Source organism: Scardinius erythrophthalmus, assembly GCF_964197995.2.
Source record: "Scardinius erythrophthalmus genome assembly, chromosome: 10".
In the NCBI taxonomy this organism is placed as follows: domain Eukaryota; kingdom Metazoa; phylum Chordata; class Actinopteri; order Cypriniformes; family Leuciscidae; genus Scardinius; species Scardinius erythrophthalmus.
The window spans coordinates 17,643,487-17,669,453 of record NC_138230.1 but is presented as its reverse complement, the minus strand read 5'-3'; the positions used below and the strand labels follow the sequence as shown (position 1 = coordinate 17,669,453).

The following is a 25,967-nucleotide window of genomic DNA, read 5'->3' as shown; positions in this document are numbered from 1 at the left end:
CCATGTGACTGGTTTGTCCTTCAGGGGAGACTACCTGTATGGCTGTCACACCTTGGGCTGCCGCAGGTAACGTGGCTGAGAATAGCACAAAAATGGCTGGAAATAGTGCCTGCCATATTGGAAGGAAAGTGACAACAATGACACAGGGGGGGATAATAGAGAACATTCCATTAGGCATCATCCACAGTGGCTTTCCAAAAATGATACATGTGGAGAGCATTACCTGGAGGGTGTGTGTGTGTGTGTGTGTGTGTGTGTGTGTGTGTGTGTGTATAAATATATATATATATATATATATATATATATATATATATACATATATATAATAATAAAGAGAAAACAAATATTTTAGGAATCTGTCAAATAGTTGTTTAAAACTAAAAATGTTATTGTCATTTATTAGGCAAATAACAAACTGAAACAACTAAATAGTCTTTATTCACACAAAATAACCAAAAAACGGTTAAATTTAATAAAAAAAAAGTAAAATATGTTGGATGCTGTCCTTTGGCCTTCATAAGAGCTTGCGTTCTTGCTGGCATTGTTTTTATGTACAGTACTTTTCCACAGTCTCTGTTGACTGACTTCCAAATAGTTTCTAGTTCCAAAGACTTGCTTTTGATGGAAATTTTGTGCAATCTATCTTTGAATCCACTAAATCCCAAATTTGTTCAATAGGATTCAAGTCCAGATTTTGACTTGGCCAACTGTGACTAAAGAGCTTATCCATACTGGTGGATTAACCGTTACAGAAACATAAAACATTATTTTAGTAATCAACAATACTGTCAGTTTAGGGCAGCTGTGGCACAAACCTTTCATTGGGTGGTGGTCTAATAAATAAATAAATATATGTGTGTGTGTGTGTGTGTGTGTGCGTGTGTATCTATATATACACAGACACACACACACACATACATATATATATATATATATACATATAAACACAAACTTTTATTTTAGAATCGATTAATCACGATTGACAGCACTAATATATATATATATACATATTCTCAATTGAAATTAGTAGAGGCTTTGACTTATATAAACAACATTAAAAGCGTGATTTTCACCACAGGGGGACTTTAAGATAAAGTATAACCAAAAGTCAGGCTTGAACAACACAAGGTTTTTTTTTTTTTTTTTTTGTGAACTGTCCCTTTAAAAATTGGGTTCAGGACTTTGAAAAATGAAACATTTTGAGAAATAGCAAAAGTGATGCTTTCCTTAGCAAGCTCCACTAATTACAGCCTTTACCTCATAATTTTGTGCAACATCTGAGTTACATTAGAAAGTATGCTGACTTGTTATTGTCAAGAGAAGCTATGTAAGCTATTACTCCCCTCTGCAGCATCATGATGTGTGTGCTTGCTGCTATGCGTTAATATTCCATCAAGACGAAAGACTTCAAAACACTCTTTTCACGCAGGTACCTGTCATGACAGCATATGGTGGGTAATTACAGTAAAGCAGTCTGTGTGTGTACCAGTTTGCGTGCGTTTGCAATTGTGTGTTACCCAAGGAAAGAGTAATTTAGAGTCATTTTGTCCTTTTAAAAGAACACTTCAAGTAGATGCTTCTGTTGGTAAAATCACAATGCGGAGGGTTAGACACCTAAGTCAGGTAATGGAGAAATTTCAGGCGGTTCACTCTTGCATGTAATGCATAATCACACTGCCAGTGAACTCAACACGTATCAGACACAAAATGAGGAAATTGGCATGTCTGCTGCATCTCTTCCAGTTGGGAACAGATCTGTAGGTTTGAAAGATGGTGAAAATGCAGCTCTAGGCTGGGAGAACAATGCGGGTTTGTTGTTTGAACTTGGGATAGAGATGTCAGTGTGCTGTGCTGTTCTTCTGTTGTTCCCCAAACTTCACACAGAGCTGAAACTGAACTCATCAGTCATCATTAGGGAAGAGAGACAGGGACTGGAACCCTAAGAGGGAAAACATAAATGGTAGAGCAAAAGAAAGAATGCAGGGAAACAAAGAGAGAGAACATGGAGTATGGTCTTTTACCTTTGTGTTATATGACAACATTATTGGATGGAAACATTGGTTGAAACATGCAGGACACCATGAAGATGCACTCTGCAGTTTCAGCATGGTTATCCACACGTGTCAGACCAGAATACAGATGGAACTTACTCACTGTCTCTGAGAATGGAATTCCAGAATCGTGCCAGTCTAGACTTTCAGACCTTGCTATCTTCCTTTGTCTTATTAACATTCTAACAATACTTTTCTCGTGCTCCGGCACGAAGCATGAATTGAAACTTAATTTGAAGGACCCTGCTGAGACTGTGACAAAAGATTATGTAAGCACAACAGATTAGCCAAATAAACAATTGAACCTATTAGATGCGATGTAGCGATTTCAAACTCTTCCTACAGAAGTGCAATTGCTGCTTCGTTTATTTCTGAAACGATTTTATCACCATGTGCAGATGGTTTTAAATTAGTGTGTTCAGTTTCTTGTCAGCTCTTATCATGCCAGTAGAGCTCAGCCTTGAGTATTTAAAGTGGTTGTTTTTACTGAGATTCGTGAGGCAGTTATACATAAAAACACACTTAATTGTCAATAAAGGAGAAGTCAAATATGTTTTTCCTCTCTCTCTGTGCTCAAACCTGTTTTCAGATGTCAGTGTAAGAAATTATACAAGATACATTATACATTGGACTTTTTCAAGGAAATAGGATTCAGAACAAGAAGATAGTCAAGATCTCAAGCCTGCAAAATCAGGGCCATGCCAAAAACATAATTAATCATAAGCCTTCTACAGCGCAGCGTCTGAATACTTAATGGCTTGGTGTATACTGTGCACTATACTGTATACACTGTTGTTGTTGTTTTTTACAAGTATGTGGAGCAGTATGTGTAATGCAATGAAATGTTTAGAAGTTGTCATCACATTTCATTCAGTGGGAAATAGGGCTGGTCCGAATACCATTTTTTGAGCTTCGAAGCTTCGGTAGTAATGAACATCGAATATTCTAAGCTTCGGAGAGAGGGTGGTGAACATATTCTTCTCTTTAATAAAGGCAGGAATCTCTATGTGTCTGTATGTCCGTTTGCATTTTGATTATTTCGAGAACCGTTCATCCAATCGACTTCACAAGGGAGTGCAGTGTCGCCTTTGGTGCAATATAGATGGACACGCGAGACGCGACACGTTCAGAATTAATAAACTTTTAGTAAACTACAGAACAGCGCGAGCGGGAAGCGGCGCCTCACACGGGCAGAGAACGCGTCCAAGAACGGACACTGCACTAGTGATATAAAACGCGCACACACACAGGTCTGTTAAATTAAGCAATACTTTTAAGGTAGTCTAATATTTTTCTGACTAACAAATTACTGACACAGTAAAGGGTAGATTTAAATAAAGAAAAACGAAATTTAAATAAAGAAAAACGAAATTTAAATAAAGAAAAAACTTAATTTAAATAAAGAAAAAACGAAATTTAAATAAAGAAAAACGAAATTTAAATAAAGAAAAAACGAAATTTAAATAAAGAAAAACGAAATTTAAATAAAGAAAAACGAAATTAAGTTAAATTAAAAACAAGATTAATTTAGATTGATAATAACGGGTAAAAAGGCTAATACATTTTGTTTCTATTATTCTATTTTCCACAATGTCAAAGCAATGCAGCTTAACCCAAAACACAAGCTCAGACATGCACTTTGGTCCATACAAACTCCGCTGTTCTGCGCTCTAACTATAGAACACTCCCGACCGTTGCTGTAGGCGTCGGTTCTATTTCTATGCACGCGTTTTCCGCGTGGCTCGAGCCGCATCTGAGACGCGTGTCTCACACAGGCAGTGTGCAAACTCCAACCTGTTAACATGGGAGCCTAAATAAAAACGGACATGCCACGCAGCTGAGACACTCACGCCACGCAGCCAGTGTGTCGCCGGCCTTATTCAAGCGCGAATGAGAACCGTTTCGCGGGGATCCCAGGTGTGAAAAAAAAACAAAACGAATATTCGAATGTCAAATTTTTAAATCGAATACCAACCCACCGAACGAATATTCGAATATTCGGGTCAAGCCCTAGTGGGAAATGTCCGGTTATTACCTTGGAAAAAATTGTAATATTCAGCCTTTTTTAAGTTTGTGTAGAAGCCATTAAGAGAACCATTTCTAAGCAATTTGATAAAAAAAAAAAAAAAAATAGCATAAATATTGTTAAAGGGATAGTTCACACTAAAATTAAAATTTTGTTATTAATTACTCACCTCATGTCATTCCAAACCAGTAAGACTTTCTTTCATCTTCGGAACACAAATGAAGATCTTTTTGATGAAATCTGAGAGCTTTCTGTCCCTCCATAGACAGCTACACAACTGACACTTTGACGGATCAAAAAGTTCATAAATAGATCATAAAACTAATCCATATGAATTGAGCGGTTTAGTCCAAATTTTCTGAAGAAACTCGATCGCTTTATATGATAAACAGATTGAATTTAGGCTTTTATTCACATATAAACATTGATCAGCAAACATAAACAGAAGCTCATAAAAGTCAGTGGGGTTTAATGTTTTGGACCCTACTGACTTTCATTGTAATGACAAAAACCACTGAAATCCTCTTCAAAGTGTCTTTGTGTTCTGAAAGAGAAAGTCATTTGGAACAACATGAAGGTGAGTAAATGATGTTGGATATTTCTTTTTTGAGGTTAACTGTCCCTTTCTGTCATTTATTTTTGCAGAACTTTATTTATTTTAAACTTTAACTTTTGATGTTAAAGATGTTTTTGATTGATTCAGATGTAAAAAGGTGCAGCTAAGATTGTGTCCACGTCAAGTTTAGAACATTGCATTGTCTGATACAGTATTTCATACAGTGTAATCGGGCTGTATTCTGCTTAAAATGTAAGACTGCATTGCAATAGAAGGTTCCAACATCTGTTCTGCCATTCCCTCTCCCAAACATTTCTCTCTTTCTCAACCGGTTCTCTCCATCCTTCCCTTCACTAATCATACTGCCTCTTTAAATAGCTCTCAGGTGTTCCTGTTTGGGACATAGGCTCACAAGATGGGGACAGAGGGAGGAAGTGTGTGTGTGTGTGTGTGTGTGTGTGTGTGTGTGTGTGTGTGTGTGTGTGTGTGTGTGTGTGTGTGTGTGTGTGTGTGTGTGTGTGTGTGTGTGTGTGTGTGTGTGTGTGTGTGTGTGTGTGTGTATTTTACACAGCAATCTGGGGCAGATGAGAAATATGGACATTCCCCCCTCTCTCTCCTGTTGAAATGCAGTTTTTCGCATAAACACACAGATACACACACCCTGTTTTTACAGCCTGGATTCAATCTGTCCAATTAAACATAAACTGACAGAGTAAACCACATGAGGTCTGGTATGGAAGTGAGAGAGTTTAATATATTTTTTTATCACGCATGAAAACGTGTGTGAGGAAGGATAGGAGAAGGACACATAGCCTATTGCACAACAAACATACATTGTGCGCATATATTTATATAAAACATGAATATGCTTAGATACTCACACAAACACTACAACTTGGATTGAACAAGTGGGTCTTTTCCGGCTGTTTTCGTTCTGCTGGCCCAGAGGTTATGACCTGGGAGTGAGTAGATGGACAGTAAGATAGAGAGATTTCTCTTCTGGGATGTGCTGTCTGTAGATGTGGAACTGGAATGGCTAGTAGGCCCACTTTAGCATGCATCAATGTCAGTCATTGAAAAAAATCCATAACTACTACCATTTTCAATCCCTATTTTTGTATGTTTTTGCTCTATTAATTCTGTCATAATGCTTAATCTATGCCACATCAGTTGGGTGTACACAAGCAAAAAAAAAAAAATGTAAATAAACGTTGTTTGAATAAAATAAAAATTTAAAATAAAGTTTTACAATTATATTTTTATGCTAAATGGCCGATAATCAATTAAACAATATTATACAGATGGACTACTACTAATTTAGAATATAAAAAAAAAATAATTTAGATATAATAATGTACAGTATGTAAATATATTCCCTCCGAAATCTGCGATAGAAAAAGTAGACTGTTTGAATCATGTACGCGCTAAACAATTATGTATTATAAATTTTTAAGGCCAGACAAGTAGTTTGTTGAGGGTTGATTTGTAAAGAAGAACTACACGCCTGCGCACATATATATTAAAACGCTCATACCTATGGACTGAACACGTGATGTGCATGTGCGCGACGTCAGTGTTTGCGCAGAGGTTGCATGGGTTTGCGCAGAGATAATTGATAATCGTTTGCACCTTGGAACCTATTTCCGGGAGTGCGTTCTTGAGCCACCAGGCACTGTTTTGTGCGGGTGGGCGGCCGGAGTGTTTTTTGTTAGAATGGTGTCGCGTTAGCGGCCCCTAAGTTAATAACTAATGATCTTCGCAACAGAAGTGAATCAATCAATCAAAACTAACTTTAGCTGGACAATAACTTTATTCTAGAGCTGCTGTAAAGCCAAAACAATCTCTGTTACTGTAATTTCCTATTATCACTGTAAAGCTGCTTTGAAACAATTCATATTGTTAAAAGCGCTATATAAATGAAGGTGACTTGACTTGACATGAATGAGATGAAAATAAATGTAATCGTAGAGGGGAAATCTCTGGGATGCTGTTTAGAGAGGTATATCCAATGGATTTAAATGATTGGTTGTGTTTTATACCAGAGAGTTTGTATGCCTTTGCTATTGTTACATGTATTTTTAATGAGGATCTATTATGCTATTTTTCGTTAGTGTGTTGCTGTTTGCCCATGAAAAAGGTCTGCCAAGTTACAAAGCATAAAGTCAACTCCAAAGGGATTTGTCACAATATTCCTCATTTAAAAAATTCCCACCCAGGGCATATGCAGAAAAGGACGAGGCTTGGTTGAGTTACTTTAGTACTTTAGTGTTGAAACTCTGAAGGAGTTGACCAATCACAACAGTCTGGTCCAGCCAACCAATCAGAGCACATTAGGTTTTTTGGAAGGATACCCTAGTGAAATAATTGTACACTTAAGCACAATTTATTCGTATGTACTTCAGTATAACTAAATGTATTTGCGGCACGCTATAAATTGTACTAAATTCATTTTAGTGAAAAAGCATAAAGCAAAAGCAGTGCCGAAGTTCAATTAAAGTTGCATTAAATATACTTGTTTGTGCTAAAGAGGAACTATTCCAAGTATACTTAAGTACATACTTTAAGTATCTACTCTTGTATTTAGGTTTTGAAATGCAGAATTGCACTCAAACTTCAAATGTATTTCGGTGACATTACAATTGCAATTGCAAGTTCAGTAGTGAACATACTGTACATTAATATTATACTGATGTCAAACTGGGGTTACTTTGTGTTCTTCCTTTAGTGTTACAAGTATTACTATAAGCAAACAGATTTTTCTATCAATGACAGCACAAATTATATGTATTTAAAGACTGCAAATTGCAGAGAAAAGTCTCAATGTAGGTGCAGTAAACTGGGTGTGAAAATAAACGCAAAACGGCCTGTATAGAACACGAAAGTGCATTAAACTTGAAACTGTTGAAGAAATAAAGCGAGCTGGCACAACATGCAATAGCCTATCATCTGCAGAATGTTTTGCTTCCCTTTTTTCTGACATGATCTGTCATTAACGCTGCAGGAAGCAGTTGCATAAGCCAGGATAACATACGTTTTATTCTTGTGCACGCACTAAAACACAGACAGTTCCGTTCGTCGGTGGAAAAATGTGAACGTGCAGAACTGCTTGAGTTTCAGTGTGTGCGGATGGAATAAAACTATTCGTGACATTTCGCTGCTAATTGTCTCTGCGCACATCAACTCTCAGGGCCCTATCATACACCTGGCGCAATGCGGCACCAGGTGCGACGCAAGTGTTTTTTTGCTAGTTTCAGCCTGACGCAGTTATCATTTTCATGTCCTGCGCCACGTTGTTAAAATAGCAAATGTATTTGCGCCAATCTGTTCGCCCATGGCCGTGCTGGTCTGAAAACAAGGTGTGTGCAGGCGCATTGTTGGTGCATTTCTATTTTGAGGCAACTGAAATAGACTGCGCCATTGACCAACAAAAACCTGGTCTAAAGTCAGTGGCGCAGTATTTTATTTTTTTGTTATTTAAAGAGCTCATTAGTAATATGTGCCTATAGGCGGGTGCACAGCGCACGTACACTCTACTTATTACACACACAGGGATGCGCAGCAGCATACAAACATGCCAAATATTAAAATATTTGTGCGAGCGCAACTGGCTTTTAAAGGGAATGGGAGACTCTGATTGGTTTATTGCACGTTATGCCCAAAACACACCCATTACTCATTTAGATAATAGGGACAAACCTTTTAGACCATTTTTCCCGTCGTTAAACTAGCAAAAGTGGATTTGAACACGCCCTAAGTGCACGTGCCCCGTGCGCTTTAGATCATGCGCTTAGATCGTTAAAATAGGGCCCTCAATGTAATGCACACCTGCTGCTGATGTAAAACGCAATGAAATGATTTGGCTCGCATTATGCTGTGGATTTAAATGGAACGCATGAATTGAAATTATTTTAATTCATTTTACGTTATTACATTTCATTCAGTTAACATTTCTGTATATAAAGTTGAATTGAATGAAACAATAATTGATATTCAAAGTGTGGGTAACTCAAAACTTTCCTGTAAAACTCACAGGTAGACTTCAAATGCAGTTCATTGTATTGTACATTTAATCATAACAGGTCAACAGAGGATAAGAGGATTCAACAAAAATAAATTACTGAAGTAGTTCTTATATTTTACAAATTAACTTTATTTGCAAATTGCTCATTGTTACATTTACGCTGTAGGTTGTAAAAAAACACCTTTAACCTTATTTCTTATTATTCTCAGGTTAGGTAAGTTGAGTCTGGCCTAAATTATAAGCATTTTAAATGACTTACAGTTCGGTCCGAAGACTTCTCTGTGGTATGTTCTTGTTCAAAGTCTTTAAAAACACTATAAATCAAGCCTCGGTAGGCAGTTTTTGTAATCAGCTAAATTTATTTTAATTGGTTACTTTTCTTTTTATAATAAACAAAAATATAAAGGCAAATAAAACTATAATCACGCTTTGAATCAAAGGTGTAATCAGCTCTGGGCTTCTTGTCCTCAGCTCTGGGCTTCTTGTCCTCAGCTCTGGGCTTCTTGTCCTCAGCTCTGGGTTTCTTGTCCTCAGCACTGGGCTTCTTGTCCTAAGCTCTGGGCTTCTTGTCCTAAGCTCTGGGGTTTCTTGTCCTAAGCTCTGGGCTTCTTGTCCTAAGCTCTGGGCTTCTTGTCCTAAGCTCTGGGCTTCTTGTCCTAAGCTCTGGGGTTTCTTGTCCTCCGCTCTAGGGTTTATTGTCCTCTGCTCTGGGCTTCTTGTCCTCAGCTCTGGGGTTTCTTGTCCTCCCCTCCGGGTTTCTTGTCCACAGTTCTGGGGTTTCTTGTCCTCCGCTCTGGGGTTTCTTGTCCTCCGCTCTGGGGTTTCTTGTCCTCAGCTCTGGGCTTCTTGTCCTAAGCTCTGGGGTTTCTTGTCCTCCGCTCTGAGTTTCTTGTCCTCAGCTCTGGGATTTCTTGTCCTCAGCTCTGGGGTTTCTTGTCCAGCTCTGAGGTTTCTTGTCCTCAGCTCTGGGCTTCTTGTCCTCAGCTCTGGGGTTTCTTGTCCAGCTCTGAGGTTTCTTGTCCTCAGCTCTGGGATTTCTTGTCCTCAGCTCTGGGGTTTCTTGTCCAGCTCTGAGGTTTCTTGTCCTCAGCTCTGGGCTTCTTGTCCTCAGCTCTGGGGTTTCTTGTCCTCAGCTCTGGGCTTCTTGTCCTCTCTGGGCTTCTTGTCCTCAGCTCTGGGGTTTATTGTCCTCAGCTTTGGGGTTTCTTGTCTTCAGCTCTGGGGTTTCTTGTCCTCCGCTCTAGACTTCTTGTCCTCAGTCCTTCTAGACGTCGTGGGTTTAGTGACGTATCAGTATCCAAAGAGGCAATCAGCTCATCAGTCTTTTATACTCCTGTTGTTTGCCACTGAATTCAGGTTCTAATCTTCTTGATTGATGCAAGTTGTAACTTTCCCAAAGTTTCCAAGATCCTTCTCAAGGCCTTGCAGGTGCAAGCTGTTCGCCTTTTCATGTGCTTAAACTCCAGTAAACTCAACCAAGATGACTGATTTCCTTTTAAGGTTCTAGGAGTAGAACCACAATCTTGTGTGTCCTTGAGCACACACACACAAACGCACACACTTTTGCTCCTACTTCTCGTGGGTAGGAACATGCACATAAATAACTAACTATTTCTGTATCTCTGCCAATACAGTTGTATAAGGCATTTCTTAGTAGGGTTGGGTACCGAAACCCGGTTCCAATAGGGAACCGGTTCCGACGTAAACGGTAGTAACCAGACCGAATAAGAACGAAACTTTCGGTGCCTGATTTCGGTGCCTGACGTTTTTTTACCGCCCCCTATAAAACATCTCGCGGCACGAATGATCCAATAATAAAACATCTCCAGTTAACCAGCAAAGCATTCATTTAGTTCGTTTGTTAAATAAGAGACGATCTAGCGCTGAAATGTGTTTTTTTTTAAATCAAGTGATCAAAGTGCTCGTTGCCGCTGCGATCAGTGGCGCGGATACAGTGTTTTCTCGTGGCTCGCGCACACCGCACTTTTCTTCACTCGGACGCGCGCTTCAATACGTTGCGGAGATCGATCTATTTATGAGGCGCCGTCTATATGATTATGTGCGCGGAGAGTTTGTGTGTGTGTTCGCGTCTCAGATGAGTATGTGCGCGGAGAGTTTGTGTGAGTGTGTGTGTGTGTGTGTGTGTGTGTGCTCGCGTCTCAGATGAGTATGTGCGCGGAGAGTTCCGCGCGTCTAGTGTGTTGAGTTTATAGAGTTTGCGTGTGTGTGCGTGAGCGACTTTAGAAGTTGTGCATTTCATATGCATTAGTTTGAGCATTCAGCAATATACATGTATGTGTGACTACCTAGTATACGTGTATGCAAGGGTTTATGTGCGTGAATGAAGTTTGATTTAAGCCCTAGATGGCGCCTCATATCTATTCGTTCTGGTGAAATCTCAAAATATAATGGACACAAAGTGTCCCTGCTTGATATACAACCACTGATGAGCATAATCGGTTTAAAAAAAAAAAAAAAAAAAAAAAAAAAAAAAACTACAAATGCGGATTAGAACCCAAAACCTCTGACACGCTTGACTAAAGTTCAAGTTCAGCTGCCAGTGTTCCTCTTCGGGTAAGTCTAGCATTTTAATGCCAACTGCAAATCTTGCATATCAAGTATGAAGTATATCAATATCAAGTATATTTATATGAGACTATACTGTGTGTGTTAAATATTTCTGCTCAGTGTCAGATATTTCTCTGTTCTGTAAAAGTCTTAATATGAGAAGACAAAATTTTGATCTTAACTCAAGTGTTTTGTGCTACATCAGTAGCCTTTTAAAGGGCACAATTTTTCATTTAATCAGAAAATCTTTTTCAGAAAAACACACACACACACACACACACACACACACACACAGAGAGGTATTATTATTTTTTTTTTGATAAAGTGTGTGCAGTTTAGTTTTCTTAAGTACCGTTTCAAGAACCGTTTAAGCACCGGAACTGTTTGAAAAATACCGAGTAGGTACTGGTATCGGATAAAACCCAACCAATACCCAACCCTATTTCTTAGAAACAAAATAAATAACAACATTGCATTATAATGCATTATATTCAATACAATGGCTAAATATCTGTAACAAAAGGCATCAATAGACAAGTAGGCAGGGTAATTGCATTTCCTTGATATTATACAACAGTGTACTACAAAACCATTAACATATTTTCTGACATATAGCTTGAAATGTACTGATATAAATATTATAATTAAACTTTATTTGGAGTACTTCTTAATATCTTAGTGCACATTTCTTAATGTTAAGCCTAAATGTGTTTTAATATCAATATTAGTAAGGATAGTAAGATCTCTGTATAATATCAGTCTTTAAATGCAAGATATATAAAGTATACTTGAAATAGTTTTGTTTTAGCACAATCAGATAAGTATATCTTTAGTTGCACCTCAGCACTACTAGTGGAGCGGCTAAGTGATATAATTGTTCAGTTTATGATACAAGCGTGAAAATTGGCATGAGCAGTCTCCATGGGTCACTTGACAAGAAAATTGTCCGAGCCACTTGAAATTTCAAGATTTTTCATTTTTCAAGATGGCCAACACCTTAGTGGAGCAGTTAAGTGATATAGTGGTTTATTTGGTGATACAAGCATGAAAATCGGCATGAGCAGTCTCTGATAGTCACTAGACAATAAGCCACCCACAGCTACTTGAAATTTCAAGATGGCGGCCATTTTTCAAGATGGCCGACACCTTAGTGGAGCAGTTAAGTGATATAGTGGTTTATTTGGTGATACAAACATGAAAATTGTCATGAGCAGTCTCTGATGGTCACTAGAAAATAAGCCACCTACAGCTACTTGAAATTTCAAGATGGCGGCCATTTTTCAAGATGGCCACCACCTTAGTGGAGCAATTAGGCTCATGGCAATTTTCATGCTTGTATCACCAACTAAATTATTTCTTAAGCCTAATTGCTCCACTAAGGTGGTGGCCATCTTGAAAAATGGCCGCCATCTTGAAATTTCAAGTAGCTGTAGGTGGCTTATTGTCAAGTGACCCACAGAGACTGCTCATGCCAATTTTCATGCTTGTATCACCAAATAAACCACTATATCACTTAACTGCTCCACTAAGGTGTCGGCCATCTTGAAAAATGTCCGCCATCTTGAAATTTCAAGTGGCTCGGACAATTTTCTTGTCAAGTGACCCATGGAGACTGCTCATGCCAATTTTCACGCTTGTATCATAAACGGAACAATTCTGCCAAACATAAGCACTTAGCCGCTCCACTTTACTTCCGATTGACTAAAGTACATTAAGTACAAAATTAGTTGTTCCAATTTAGCAGACTTTAAGTATACCAATTTAGCATACTAAAAGTACATTTGCAGGGTATTTATATTAAGTTCATATAGTATACTTATATGTAGTATAAAATAAATGTATTTCGAATACATTTTAATATATTTATTTTTCACTTGGGGAGGCTTTATAGATACATAAATGCTGTCAGCATTACTGACAGACTTGAGAGGTGCTGCAATAATGTAAAATATGTGAACAAATAATGTTTTTTTTTTATTATTATTATTATTATTCAAGCATGAAAACCTATTCTAGTAGACGCAAAAACAAAATCAAGACTTTGTAAAGGGGCTTTGTAAATGGGTCCCCCTTAAAGATAACACGCCCTTCAAGAAATCATGCTTTTAAAGCATTAAATCTTTGCCATAATCTATTGTGATATGTTGTTCATCGATAAAGAATCCTGTTGTCTAACTTGTGCCTGTCAGCCAACCAGCACTTATGAATTGTTACTCTTTTTTTTTATTCTCCCCATCAGTATTCTTTCACCTTTTTCTTTGCTCTCTCTTTCTGTTCTCTCAGCATCGTTCTTTTCCCTGCCCTGTAAATATTTATTTTTTTCCTGTTATTTCTCTCATCATCTTTTTTTCTCATATCTCTCTGGGTCTGACCTCCAACACGTACACTGTTATAAATGAGAGCCTAACTTTACTTTTGCTTATGTGAGCAGAACAATGCTCAGTAAAGTCGTTCAGCACCAAATGTCTGTTGTTTCGCCACATGCACGCTTCTCATAAATGCCAGCATTTAATAATGCTCATGTGCGTTAGTCTGGGGATTCAGAGATGAGGCTCACGAGCTGTCCTTCGAGAAACGTTTACAAGGCAGTGTTGCTGTATTCATTTATGATGCGTGGATGCTATTAATCTGTTTTGACACAATGACAGGGTAAAACAATAAAACAAGTCAAAGTACAAAAAAAATTATCCAGGCAGGAAATTGGTTATGCAATGAAATAGAAAGCTTCAACGGCTCTACATGTGAAAGGCATTGTTTTGTTTTTGTCTAAGATGCATGCAAGGTCATGTGAGTTTCTTATATATATACAGTACTTTGCAAAAGTCTTGGGCATGTTAGTATTTTCACACACAAAAAAATGGTTTTAAGCCTGTTATTTAGATCACAGTAGGAAATATCAGATTACATTTCCAAATATTCCTGCCATTAATTTTAATAATCCAGTGAGATTTTTGTATGCACAAGGAGTCTGACAACAGCCGGTATGCTCCACACAGAGATCTGATCTCACCATCATCGAGTCTGTCTGTGTTTACAAGAAACTGAGACAGACTAAATCCAGAAGAACTGTGGCAACGTCTCCAAGACGCTTGAAGAAACTTATCTGCGAAGCTACCTTAAAAACTATGTGCAAGTGTACCGAGGACAAAAGCTGTTTTAAACGCAAAGAGTTGTCACACCAAATATTGATTTTATTTAGTTGATAGAAATTAATTGATAAATAAAATGTATTTATGACATTATTTTTGAAAGCCTCCTCATTTTTAGTGCCTAAAACGTTTGGCTTTGTAGCTTTGCAGGTCGGTTTTTTAAAGCGGCAAAGTTCTTTTGGATTTAGTCTAGAGCCCGACCGATATATCGGCGGGCCGATATTATCGGCCGATATTAGGCATTTTCCAAATTATCGGTATCGGCATTTATAATGGCCGATAAATGAATATTTCAAAAATAAAATAAAAGCGGACGAAACACCCTTCAACCATGTTATGAGTGTTGGCGCTGCATAGTTTGTCCACCAGAGGGCACTCTACAAGGAAGATCGCTAACATCAATGAGCTTGGAAATCACAACAAACTTATTCTGCCTAAATAAAGTAATGATTTCTGTATTTATAACTAGCATATCTGTAGTTCCAGTCTCTGCATTGTAAAATGTAAGTTAGGCAAGCGAGGAGTGAACATTTAGACAGAGAAAAAGTATCAAACATCGTTTAGCCGCAGCATTAACGAGTCACATAATGTATTTAGTGCATCACTAAGTAGTAGATTTTAGAAGGCAGGCAGCAAATGATGATTGAAAATGGTTTGTTGTAGCTTGATGGTATAGATGGATAGAATTAAAAGAGTGCAGGTAAAGGGATAAGCAAGTTGACATTGTAATTATAAGGTAGCTTATAACATTGACATTTGGCAGACGCTTTTATCAAAAGCGACTTACATTGCATTTCAAGGTACACATTTACAATCTTATCAGTTCTTCACACACACACACACACACACATTATTACATAATTTAATTATTACTGTCAATATTAATAATAATAGTTGACTTTTTTTGTTCAAAGGACTTTAAGTTTCATATCCTAAGTTTGAATTTTTATACATTATATTTATCAGAACTTTAATATATTCTGTTCTGTTGTGACAATAAAACAAACAAGTTTATTTTTAAACTGCATTATCATATTATTTTAGTATGGCTGAGGACTCTTAAATAACGACAAATAACTAATGTTAGGGAAATCTGTTCATGTTTTGTTACGCGTTTCTGATTTTTTTTTTATATATATATATCGGCCGATATATCGGAATATCGGATTTTTAAATCACCAAATATTTGTATCGGTATCGGCCTTAAAAATCCTTTATCGGTCGGGCTCTAATTTAGTCTGTCTCAGTTTCTTGTAATCACAGACGGACTCGATGATGGTGAGATCAGATCTCAGTGTGGAGCATACCGGCTGTTGTCAGACTCCTTGTGCATACAAAGATCTCACTGGATTATTACAATTAATGGCAAAATAAATAAAATGTAAACTGATATTTTCTACTGACACACTACAGCAAAAGATATAAATAACTGGCTTAAAACCATTTTTGGGGGGGTGAATATACAAACGTGCATAAGACTTTTGCACAGTATTGTATAAAATACAATGTACTATTCTTATTCAGCAAGGTTGCATTAAATTAATCAAAAGTGACAGTAAATATTCAAATAATTTTTTCTTTTGAACTTTATATTCATCAAAGAATCCTGAAAAAAATGTATGATTTCCACACAAAAAAAAATAAAAATAAGCAGCAGAATGGTTTCCTATATTGATCATTATAAGAAATGTTTCTTGAGCGCCCGAACCAGCATTTTAATGATTTATGAAGGATCCATGGACAGGACACTTTCTACAAAGGTAATTTTGGGGGACGGAAATTACTTGTATATAATCTGAATCAATTTCAAGCATGTTTTTGCTCAGATGTTTTGGCCAAGCTGCATCAACTTAAGTTCCACTTAAAAAAGATTTTGACTTTACAGGTTCTGTTTCAAGAGATCAAGAGTTAAAATAGAAAGAAACAGGAGGTGAAAACTGTTTCATTGAACACAGCAGGGCATCTTTTAACTTGTTTTGTCCCCTTGCTGTTAATTAGAAATTTGTGCCAACATGGCCTCTGGTAAAACATCATACTAAAATCTTATGGGAGCATCTAGTTGAAAAATGAATAACTGGTCACAATAAACATTAGTAGACTAATATTTTTGCTTGATGTTTGTGTTTGGAACAGACAGCAACTTCATCCTGGCCAATGCACAAGTGTCCAAAGGCTTCCCGATTGTGTACTGCTCGGATGGATTCTGTGAGCTCACTGGATTTGCCCGAACCGAGGTCATGCAGCAGAGCTGCGCATGCAAGTTTCTGTATGGGCCGGAGACCAACGAGAACATCATTCTTCACGTGGACTCTGCGCTCGAGGAACGGAGCGAGCTCAAGGAAGAGATAATGTTCTACAAAAAGACTGGTGAGGAAAAAAAAAACGTTAGATGATGCATTTAGCTGTTGGTGATTTAGCAATATTTGCAGTATTTCTTCATAACTGTAAAACTTAAAGCAGTTCCACTGTGAAAATAGACCAGTAATAATACATGGAAGGTTAAACTGATCCATTACTAGTAATAGCACATGGAGGTATTACAGCACACCTTTAAAAAGTGAAATCTCTAGCCATTGTTAGAAGCAGATGGTTTTATTAGAGTTGGTTGGCCAAAAGCACCAGAGAGACTCTAAAGTCGGATTACAAAATAAAGTCCAGCAGGTGTGCAAGTTTATTTGTGGAATTTATGATGACATTGAGAAGAATATACTACTACACAATGCTGTTGACTTTACAAATGCAAATTCTAGGATTAATTTTTCTTAATATGGCGTATCTCACTTCCTTCCACACTTTATTCTTCCATTTAAGGGGCACAAATGGTAAATTTAGAGCTTGGAGAATGGATGCATTTCTCCCTTCGCTCAATATACCACCATAGGTACTGTGTTTTTGAGCAGTACCTGTACACACCATGTTTCATGAATATGGTAATCATTCAGTACCACAGTATACAGGGTGGGCCATTTATATGGATACACCCTAATAACATGGGAATGGTTGGTGATATTAAAGTCCTGTTTGTGGCACATTAGTATATGTGAGGGGGCAAACTCCTCAAGATGGGTGGTGACCATGACATATACTAATGTGCCACAAACAGGACTTTAATATCACCAACCATTCCCATGTTATTACGGTGTATCCATATAAATGGCCCACCCTGTACATCAAAGTACCATAGTATCTGCTGCTCCATGACACCACCATGGTACATTTCTGTAAGTGTAAAAAACAAAGGGTTTTTAATAGTAATAATAATATTTTTAAATTATATTTATATAATATAATAATTCATAATAAAAATATAATATTAAATTTATACAAAAAATATATTTATATTATGTTTTATTCTCCTGCTCCATATATTATATTGTATTGTACTGTATCATATCATATGATTTAGTTTGCTAAGGTCTTAGATCTTTAAATGCTGCTGCTGGGTTTTAACCTTGCTGTACCTTTTTCCTTGTGCTCATTCTCCTCTCCCCCTTTGTTCTGTATTGAATGGAACATCTCCAGCGCACTTGTTCTAGAGAGCGTTATTATTTCATCCCCTTTTCTTCTCCATAATGGTGAGGCTTTTTCGTGAGGAAATGAGAGATTTGACAAAGACTTCTCCAGCTGTGAGCAATCAGACGGAATTCCCCTAGAGGCTTCCAGTAACAGCTACTGGTGAAGAGAGAAACACACACACACACACACACACACACACACACACACACACACACACAACTAAGCATACATATAAATGTCCTGCCGCACACCCACACCGCTCAATACAGACAGACAAACAAGCATTCACACACACACACCTACATGGGAATTGGGTACCATAACGGTGTTGCTCTTTTTGGATGTGCTGATCTTTTTTTGTTTCAGGTTTTTAACTCTTTAAATAGACTGGAAGTAATGTTTTGCCAAGTAAGCTAAAAATGTGCTTCCTGTGGTAACATTTAAATGAACTAGTTTTATTCAATTCGGAAAAACTATTTAAGGTCACTGTGAATTGCAACTTATTTTACTTCTATAATCTGACATATTCCCTTGACCAGAATTAGGTGCAAGTTTGCTAAAACAATGCTCAAGTAGTTAATGTTTGACATTATCCGATAGCCAGAGTAAGACATTTACTACCAAAAGAAAAGACATTTCAGAGGTTCAGCAAGTTTTGATTTTGATTATGGAGACAATATTCTTTTTCTTTGGAATAATGTGCACTGATGAACCCGTTCAAAATAACTCCAGGAATGTAAAAACAGTGTTTTGATGTCATATTGTCATGACTAAATCTACAACTGACTAATAGTTCAATACACCACTGAAGGTGATTTAAGGGTCAGATCAGGTAGCAGTAGCAGTTTTTACAGTGTGAATGCCCCCATAAACTTCACTTACATCATTAAGACTGTGTGTGTGTATGTGTGCGTGTTTATGTATTTTGCCTCACTCAATTCTACTGCAGGTAGTGTGTTCTGGTGTCTGCTGGATGTTGTGCCTATCAAGAATGAGAAAGGAGATGTTGTCCTCTTCCTCGCCTCTTTTAAAGACGTCACCGACACCAAAGCCAAATCCATACTTGAGGAGAAGAAAGGTTAGTACATGATGATGGTGTATGTGTGTGTTTGCATGGATTTTTATTAAATCATTTTAACTTTTTACTATCATCATTTATTTTTGCTTTTTTATTTATTTTTTTTTGTTTAAATGCCTTTTTATATATACATTTTAATTGTTTTACACATGTCCTAGACCCAGAAAAATGTCATACAAATATTATTACTGTTACTATCAAATATTAATTATTATTTTTAAAAAATGAGGAAAACCTAAACAAAGAGAGAAATAAACATAAATAAATGTATTATTTATTATGGAAAGTAATATAGAAATTTTTCACAAATTATGACCCTGATATGGTGTCAATTTCATCACAATCAACAGTTTCACTTAGTTTTATCAAAGTTTAGTTTACTTGGCTATCATGGAGACATCAGTGTACCAGTATAAAAAGGTATATGATGTGCGTAGAAAACAAAAATTAAGGTACATATTTGTCAATATTTTTTAATAAAAAAAAAATCAAATTATGTAAAATTTGAGTTGTGGTGGAATTGACTTTCAGAAATGACAGATTTCTTCTGTGTGTGTGTGTGTGTGTGTGTGTGTGTGTGTGTACTGTATTTGAACATTGTTACTAGACAAATGTTTTAAGGTTGTCCACTGGGTGAAACATATCTATAGTGTAAGAAAACACCTCACATGATACTTTTTTGTGCTTGTCTTGTTAAGGTGAGGCATGATGACAAATATCTGTTTATTGTGTGATTGAGAACCGGGATCAGATTTTGGCCTCAAGCAGCAAAAGGAAACCATGTGGAGCAGGGAATCCCTGTGCAACTGTGTCTGTCCTTTTTTTTCTTTTCACATTTTCGCCTTTTGTTCCTTTCCCTCCCTCTCTCTCTCCCTCTCTGTGTTTCTCGTGACCTGTTCTGCCAGTAAATTGGGAGTTCATTTATTAGGATCTATAATAAGTGTTATGCCGCTGGACTCCCTGCTGACTACAGCCTTTTATGGATGAGTTTCTGTCGCCCCTCTCCTTCTCCGGCCCTGCAGGCTGAAGTGATCTCTATCCCTCTCTAATAACCAGCTTCCCTGCTTTCTCTCTCTCTGTCTGTCTATCGCTCCATCCCTTCAGTCCTTCTACTCCTGCTTTGCTTTCCCTTGGTACCTTGTTCGGCAGGGTTGCAATGAGTGACATTTTTCCCCTGTTGCCCTCGGCAATTGAGACTGGCAGCCTGGCTGTCTGCTTGTTTCCTCAGCTGGCTGATTTAAAAATGCTGCACGCTACACATTCGTACACACATGCACACATACATTCATGGTCAGTATCCACAGAGACTCCACACATTTCATATGCTTTTGTCTCTGTCTCTACCGCTGTAACCATTGCACTACAATACTCCTGTTGGCACTTTTTCCTTGTTTCATTTTTATTTTTGCACAGCCGAAGCACATTCTTTATGTTGATTGGGAAAGATTGGAAAAGAAAATGAATGGAAAATGGAAATGGAAGTTTGGATTCATTTGTATTTCCTCCAAAGTTTTTTCAGAAGAGAAATATTTGTCCTTTGATCTCACCCGCTACTTTTAACAGCTCAGTTGGTGTTGGTCTCAGGTTATAGTAATCCATAGTGTTTTAATTTATTGTATTAAAATTTTATTTTTTCAGCAACTTAGCAGCAAAGTATTAGGTTTTTGGATTAAGGGTCGATTTGTTCAGGTTATAGTAATGGATATTTTTTGGTTTAGTTTTTTTAGTTTTTTTCAGTCACTTGGCAGCCTAGTTTTTGTTTTTCAAATTAAGGGTCTAATTGATATAATTTTATTTTATTTATAAAACATTTTTTATCAACAACTAAGAGGTTTGTATGGAAGCTTGTTTCCTCCACAATAAAACATTTTAAAAGATAATTGCGACTTCTTATCTCACAATTGCGAGTTTACATCTCGCAATTCTGATTATATTTATTACTGTTATATAAAGTCAGAATTGCGTGATATAAAGTCACAATTGCGTGTTATAAAGTCAGAATTCTGACATCTTTTCTCAGAATTGTGAGATATAAACTCGCAATTGCGAGTTATAAAGTCCAATTCTAAGGAAAAAAAGACTTGACTTATTCCTCAGAATTGCAAGTTTATATCTCACAGTTCTGACTTCATAACACGCAATTGCAACTTTAAATCATGCAATTCTGACTTTATATCTCACAATTGTGTTATAAAGTCAGAATTACGAGCTTATTTCTTGCAATTGCGAGTTTAAATCTCACAATTCTGACTTTGTATCACGCAATCCAGACTTTATAACTCGCAATCCAGACTTTATATCACGCAATTCTAAAAAGTCACAATCGCGAGATGTAAACGCAATTGTGAGAAAAAAAGTCGCAATTCAATTTTTTATTTTTATTCTGTGGCGGAAACAAACTTCCATAGGTTTGGCTTTACAAAACAATCTAGACAGAAAGTGTTTCAGTTGAAAATACATCACCACAGGACACCGAGGAAACTGCATTTGTCAGACCATTTCAGGTAAACTTTCAGCTGTAGTCTAGGATGTCCCCTTGACAGACTGTTTTAGTTCAAGACCTCAAAGACTAAATTAAATGAACCTACTGCAGTATTTAGCAGTCACTCGATCAGTTGAAACAGATGTTTTCAATATGGGAATGAAAACATTCTGATAGCAGAGCTCCAACTTGTGGAAACCACTGGTGTAAAGCAGGTCACCAGCATAAAGGAAGTTATTCTTGTTTCACACCAGCTTTTGTGTAGCAGCAGCATGGAGGGCAATAGAAGGAAAACGGGCCACTTTGAGTAAACCTGCACTCAATAAAAGCAGCAAGCACTATTTGCATGGAAGTATTGATTGAAAATCTCTGCTTTTCTTCACAAAGCTACAAAAACGCAGAATGATAAGCTACATTTTCTTTCACCAATTTTTGCTGGTACATAAAAAATGTATGTAAGAATTCAAGTTGTTAGGGGATGATGGTTTAGATTTTTCTTTGTTACTTCACCGGTCTTACTTTATTCAGTCTTACTCTTACTTTATTTCAAGTATTGCTGTAATACAAGGTCAAGTCAATGTAACGCTACAAAGGTTGAGTTGTTCATGTTCAATTTTTTTTTTTTTTTTTTTTTAAGGTTAAAAAAAAAATATTATAGCAACCTCAGTAACACAGGAATTCTTCTAGAAAGATGCATTGTTTTCTTTGTTTTTATGTATTAGTGGAATTTATTTTGTGCAGCATGTTTTTATTTCTTGATGGATTGTATCCCCAATGCCCTTGACTTTCATAACAACAGACCAACCTTTTCTCAGAGTGTCGCCGCGGGCAGGTCAAGGGAGGTTCTCCGTTTGGCTCCACTCGGCTGCGATCTAGCACAGTTCTGTACCACATTTCAGGACACCTGCACAACCGTCAGAAAAAGAGTAAAATCAAACTTAACAAGGTGAGACCATTCAAATACTGATGATATAGAAAAATACAGGAATGAAAAGATAAAACAGAACCAGTGTCTCTACCATAATTGTTCTATCTCTTTCTAGAATGTGTTTGGGGATCCACCGGCTCTCCCTGAATATAAGGTCGCTGATGCCAAGAAGTCCAAGTTCATTCTTCTCCACTTCAGCACCTTCAAAGCTGGCTGGGATTGGCTAATACTACTGGCTACATTCTATGTCGCCGTGACGGTGCCGTACAACGTTTGTTTTATTGGTGATCAAGACTTGACACGTAGCACCACCGTCACTGACATTGCCGTCGAGATTCTCTTCATCATTGGTAAGAGAATCCAATTTCGATCTTCGACATATTTATTTTGATATATATCAATTATTAATATACATGGTATATTTTTCATTGCTAGCATGATTATGATTTATGAGATTATCTTTGCTCAATCACATCTTTATCTTTACACATGATTATAATCGTGTCTTTAAATCAGGCTCTATGACATCTTCCATTAACCCTCAGAGGTACAACATTGCCACAGGGCAGCATATCATTCGATATCCTGCTATTCAGAAAGAAATTAATTGGAATTAAAAGGGCAGTTTTTACAGAAACAAAAAATGTGCTTTTTTAAAGACATCTGCCATTTGAGTTTCTCTCCATGATTGATGGAGAAGGAGCATGCATGCTTCCTCAAATTACTCCATTTTTTTCTTTTTCTTGCGTATTCGTTAGGTAAATAGATGTTTTTGTTCAAAGATTGCTTGAACAACATAAGATGTAAAGGATGTTGATTCCATATGGTTTAAAAGTTAAACGCATGCATTATGTTAATGATTTGAGTTTAAAACAGTAATATTATAGGCCTACATGCATTTTTTTTTTTTGTCTTGTCCTATTAACACTGTTTCCTGAAATTTATTTTGCCTTTGTGACTCTGATAAGGCCTCTATTTAAAACGCTTTGTGTTCAGATTTGTTGACAGCACATGAATTTTTCATTTTTCTGTTGTTGGTGTGTGATAGACTCTCCACTTGATATATAGCTGTCAGAAAAGCATTTTTGCTGTTATAAATGCTTCAATGGACACACTGTCGTTCATTGATATTATGCTGATGGTGTATTTTTTGAAGACGCTGACTCTGTCTGTCGCTTTAGACATCGTGTTCAGTTTCCGCACCACGTATGTGAGTAAGTCGGGGCAGGTGATCTTCGATGCGCGGCAGATCTGCATCCATTACATGACCACCTGGTTTATCATCGACCTGGTTGCTGCTCTGCCCTTTGATCTCCTTTACGCTTTCAAAGTCAGCGTGGTGAGTAATGCATATATTATGCATATATTACAAAAATTATAATGAATCTATCGAGGGAAAAATCTGTGGGAAGATTTTTGCACAGTTTTCAAATGCATTTTGAATTTACAAATTTTACATGATTTTGGGGGAAAAAGCAGGCATACAGAGAATATGTGCCAGTATAAAACTCTGCAGAATTGTCACTTGCGTGTTTTTTTATATTATTGTTATTAAATATTATGGCTAATTCGATAATGCTTTGACCCAGCTAGCACAACCACGTTTTTATATAAAGAAAACATTTTGATGAATTAAACTTGCTTCCATAAATATAAATAAGCGCAATATATCAGCATTCTAGAGTTGTCACGGTGGTGGTTGCAGCAAGAGAGTAGTTTAGGCAGGATCTAATTGCAGCAGACACTTTTATTAACTCTTCAAACTAAATAACAAACATGCAGGAGAACAGGAGAACGCAGGGGATAGTAAAATAACTATACACTGAAGCAACACTAGAGATAAGAACAGTCAAAGAACATTTCCAAATGAGGGCTATATATACAGAGTAACTTAAGAAAGAAACAACAAGCACGTGTGAGGACTAATCGATCAACTTGTGAGTAACCATGACAACAGGTAACATACATAGGTAAGAAAGGCACACAGAAAACAAGAAAATTAAAACATAAACCTTACAAGAGTAGGGGTGCACTGGATCGCAGTTGATCTGCGATCCGTACGGACCTGGCCCCACGGTTCAGCACGCATGTGATTCGCATTTCTTTGCAAGATTTCCAAGAAAGCATGAACTGCTAAAACGTATGCCTTACATTTCCTAATGTAAACTCGCTTAAGATAAACGTGTCTGCCAAATATGTAAATGTATAAGAGTTTAGTACTCTCAATGCATTTCACCGTGGTGAAATCCATTTACTGTAGAAGAGCTTCCTCCAATTAAAAGCAAAAGATGCTAGATTCCATCTGGACTGGTCTTGCTTGAAAAGTCATGACTTTTGGACTTCCAGATATTCTTTTTTTAGCCCCTCAATGATTTGTTTTGCTCTTCCTTAAGTGTAAAACAAAATATTGAGCAGCGGCAGTCAGGGTCACCCTGAGTGGATGGACCATGAAGTCCTTTTGGATGTAGATCTTTTAATGAGAGAATATGGGTTCAGGTACAAATAAGGATGTATTACAGGCTCTGAAATTGGTTAACACTGCCTCTGATGACTCCAATACAAAATCAAGGGTCACAGGCTCCTGGTTTTAATTCACAGAAAAAGACAGTCAGCTTTTCTGGCCAATCCAGACTGGCAGAATCGATCAGTGCCACTTGGACACACACACTTACAGTGATGACACATGCACCCTCTGTACAGCGAAACACAACGAAAGAGTGCTTGAAATCCACTGAGGCTTATTAAGAGGAGAGTGAAATGCAGTGGACTCCTACAGTAAGTGCCACTGTAATACAGACCTTGTTGTCTCCGAGATGTTCCCTTAAATCTGCTCCAATTACAGATTGCACCTCTGCTCCTCTGGTATCCCTTCACATCTGCCCTTCAGCTGCACTATACACACACACACACACAGATGCAACAAACACGCACACAGACATGAACCCACAAAAAGACATCAGAAGTGAAGAATGATATTTCTTTTTTTCCTCTCTGAGTTTGATTTCATTTTCCTATTTGCTTTCATTTTCCTGTCCTGGACATTTTCTGTTATTTTGGTTTCCCTTTCCCTGTCTTGGCCAATTTTCATTTGTTTCCTCTACTTTCCTCTTGTTTCCATTTCCTTTTCCTATCCTGGCCAATTTCTATACTTTTCCTTTTCCTTTCTACTGTTTTCCTTTCATTTTCCTATCCTGGCCAATTCCCATTCTGTTCCTTGTCCTTTTCCTTTCATCTCCTTTGTTCTTCATTCCTTTTCTATCCTGGCCATTTTCCATTCTGTTTCCTTTTCATCTCCATGCCTCCTTTTTCCTTTCCTGGCCCATTTCCATTCCCTTTCCTTCACTCTTTCCTTTTCATTTTCCTTTTCGTTTACTCTTCTTTCCTATTCCTTTAAATTTTTATTTTTCTTCTTTTCCTTTATCATTTCCTCTGTTTTCCTCTTTCTTTCTTTTCCTAGTCAATTTCCATTCATTTCCTTTTCCTTTCCTCTTCTTTTCTATTCATTTCCATTTATTCTTCTTTTCTTTTTCCTTTACATTTCCTCTTCTTTTCTTTTCCTAGTCATTTTCTTTTTATTTCCTTTATCTTTTCT

At 37.2% G+C, this 25,967-nt stretch overlaps 1 protein-coding gene across 1 annotated transcript in view; it reads left to right on the top strand.

The window, feature by feature from the left end:
* The window catches only part of kcnh8 (potassium voltage-gated channel, subfamily H (eag-related), member 8), a gene marked incomplete at both ends in the record, with an annotated part of 80,597 nt that overhangs the window by 5,680 nt on the left and 48,950 nt on the right, over positions 1-25,967 (top strand). The window contains 5 exons of the mRNA XM_081376529.1: positions 16,505-16,738; positions 18,837-18,965; positions 22,263-22,393; positions 22,491-22,725; positions 23,557-23,714. Coding sequence (XP_081232655.1) covers positions 16,505-16,738; positions 18,837-18,965; positions 22,263-22,393; positions 22,491-22,725; positions 23,557-23,714 — 887 coding nt within the window. The remainder of the gene's footprint in view (positions 1-16,504; positions 16,739-18,836; positions 18,966-22,262; positions 22,394-22,490; positions 22,726-23,556; positions 23,715-25,967) is intronic.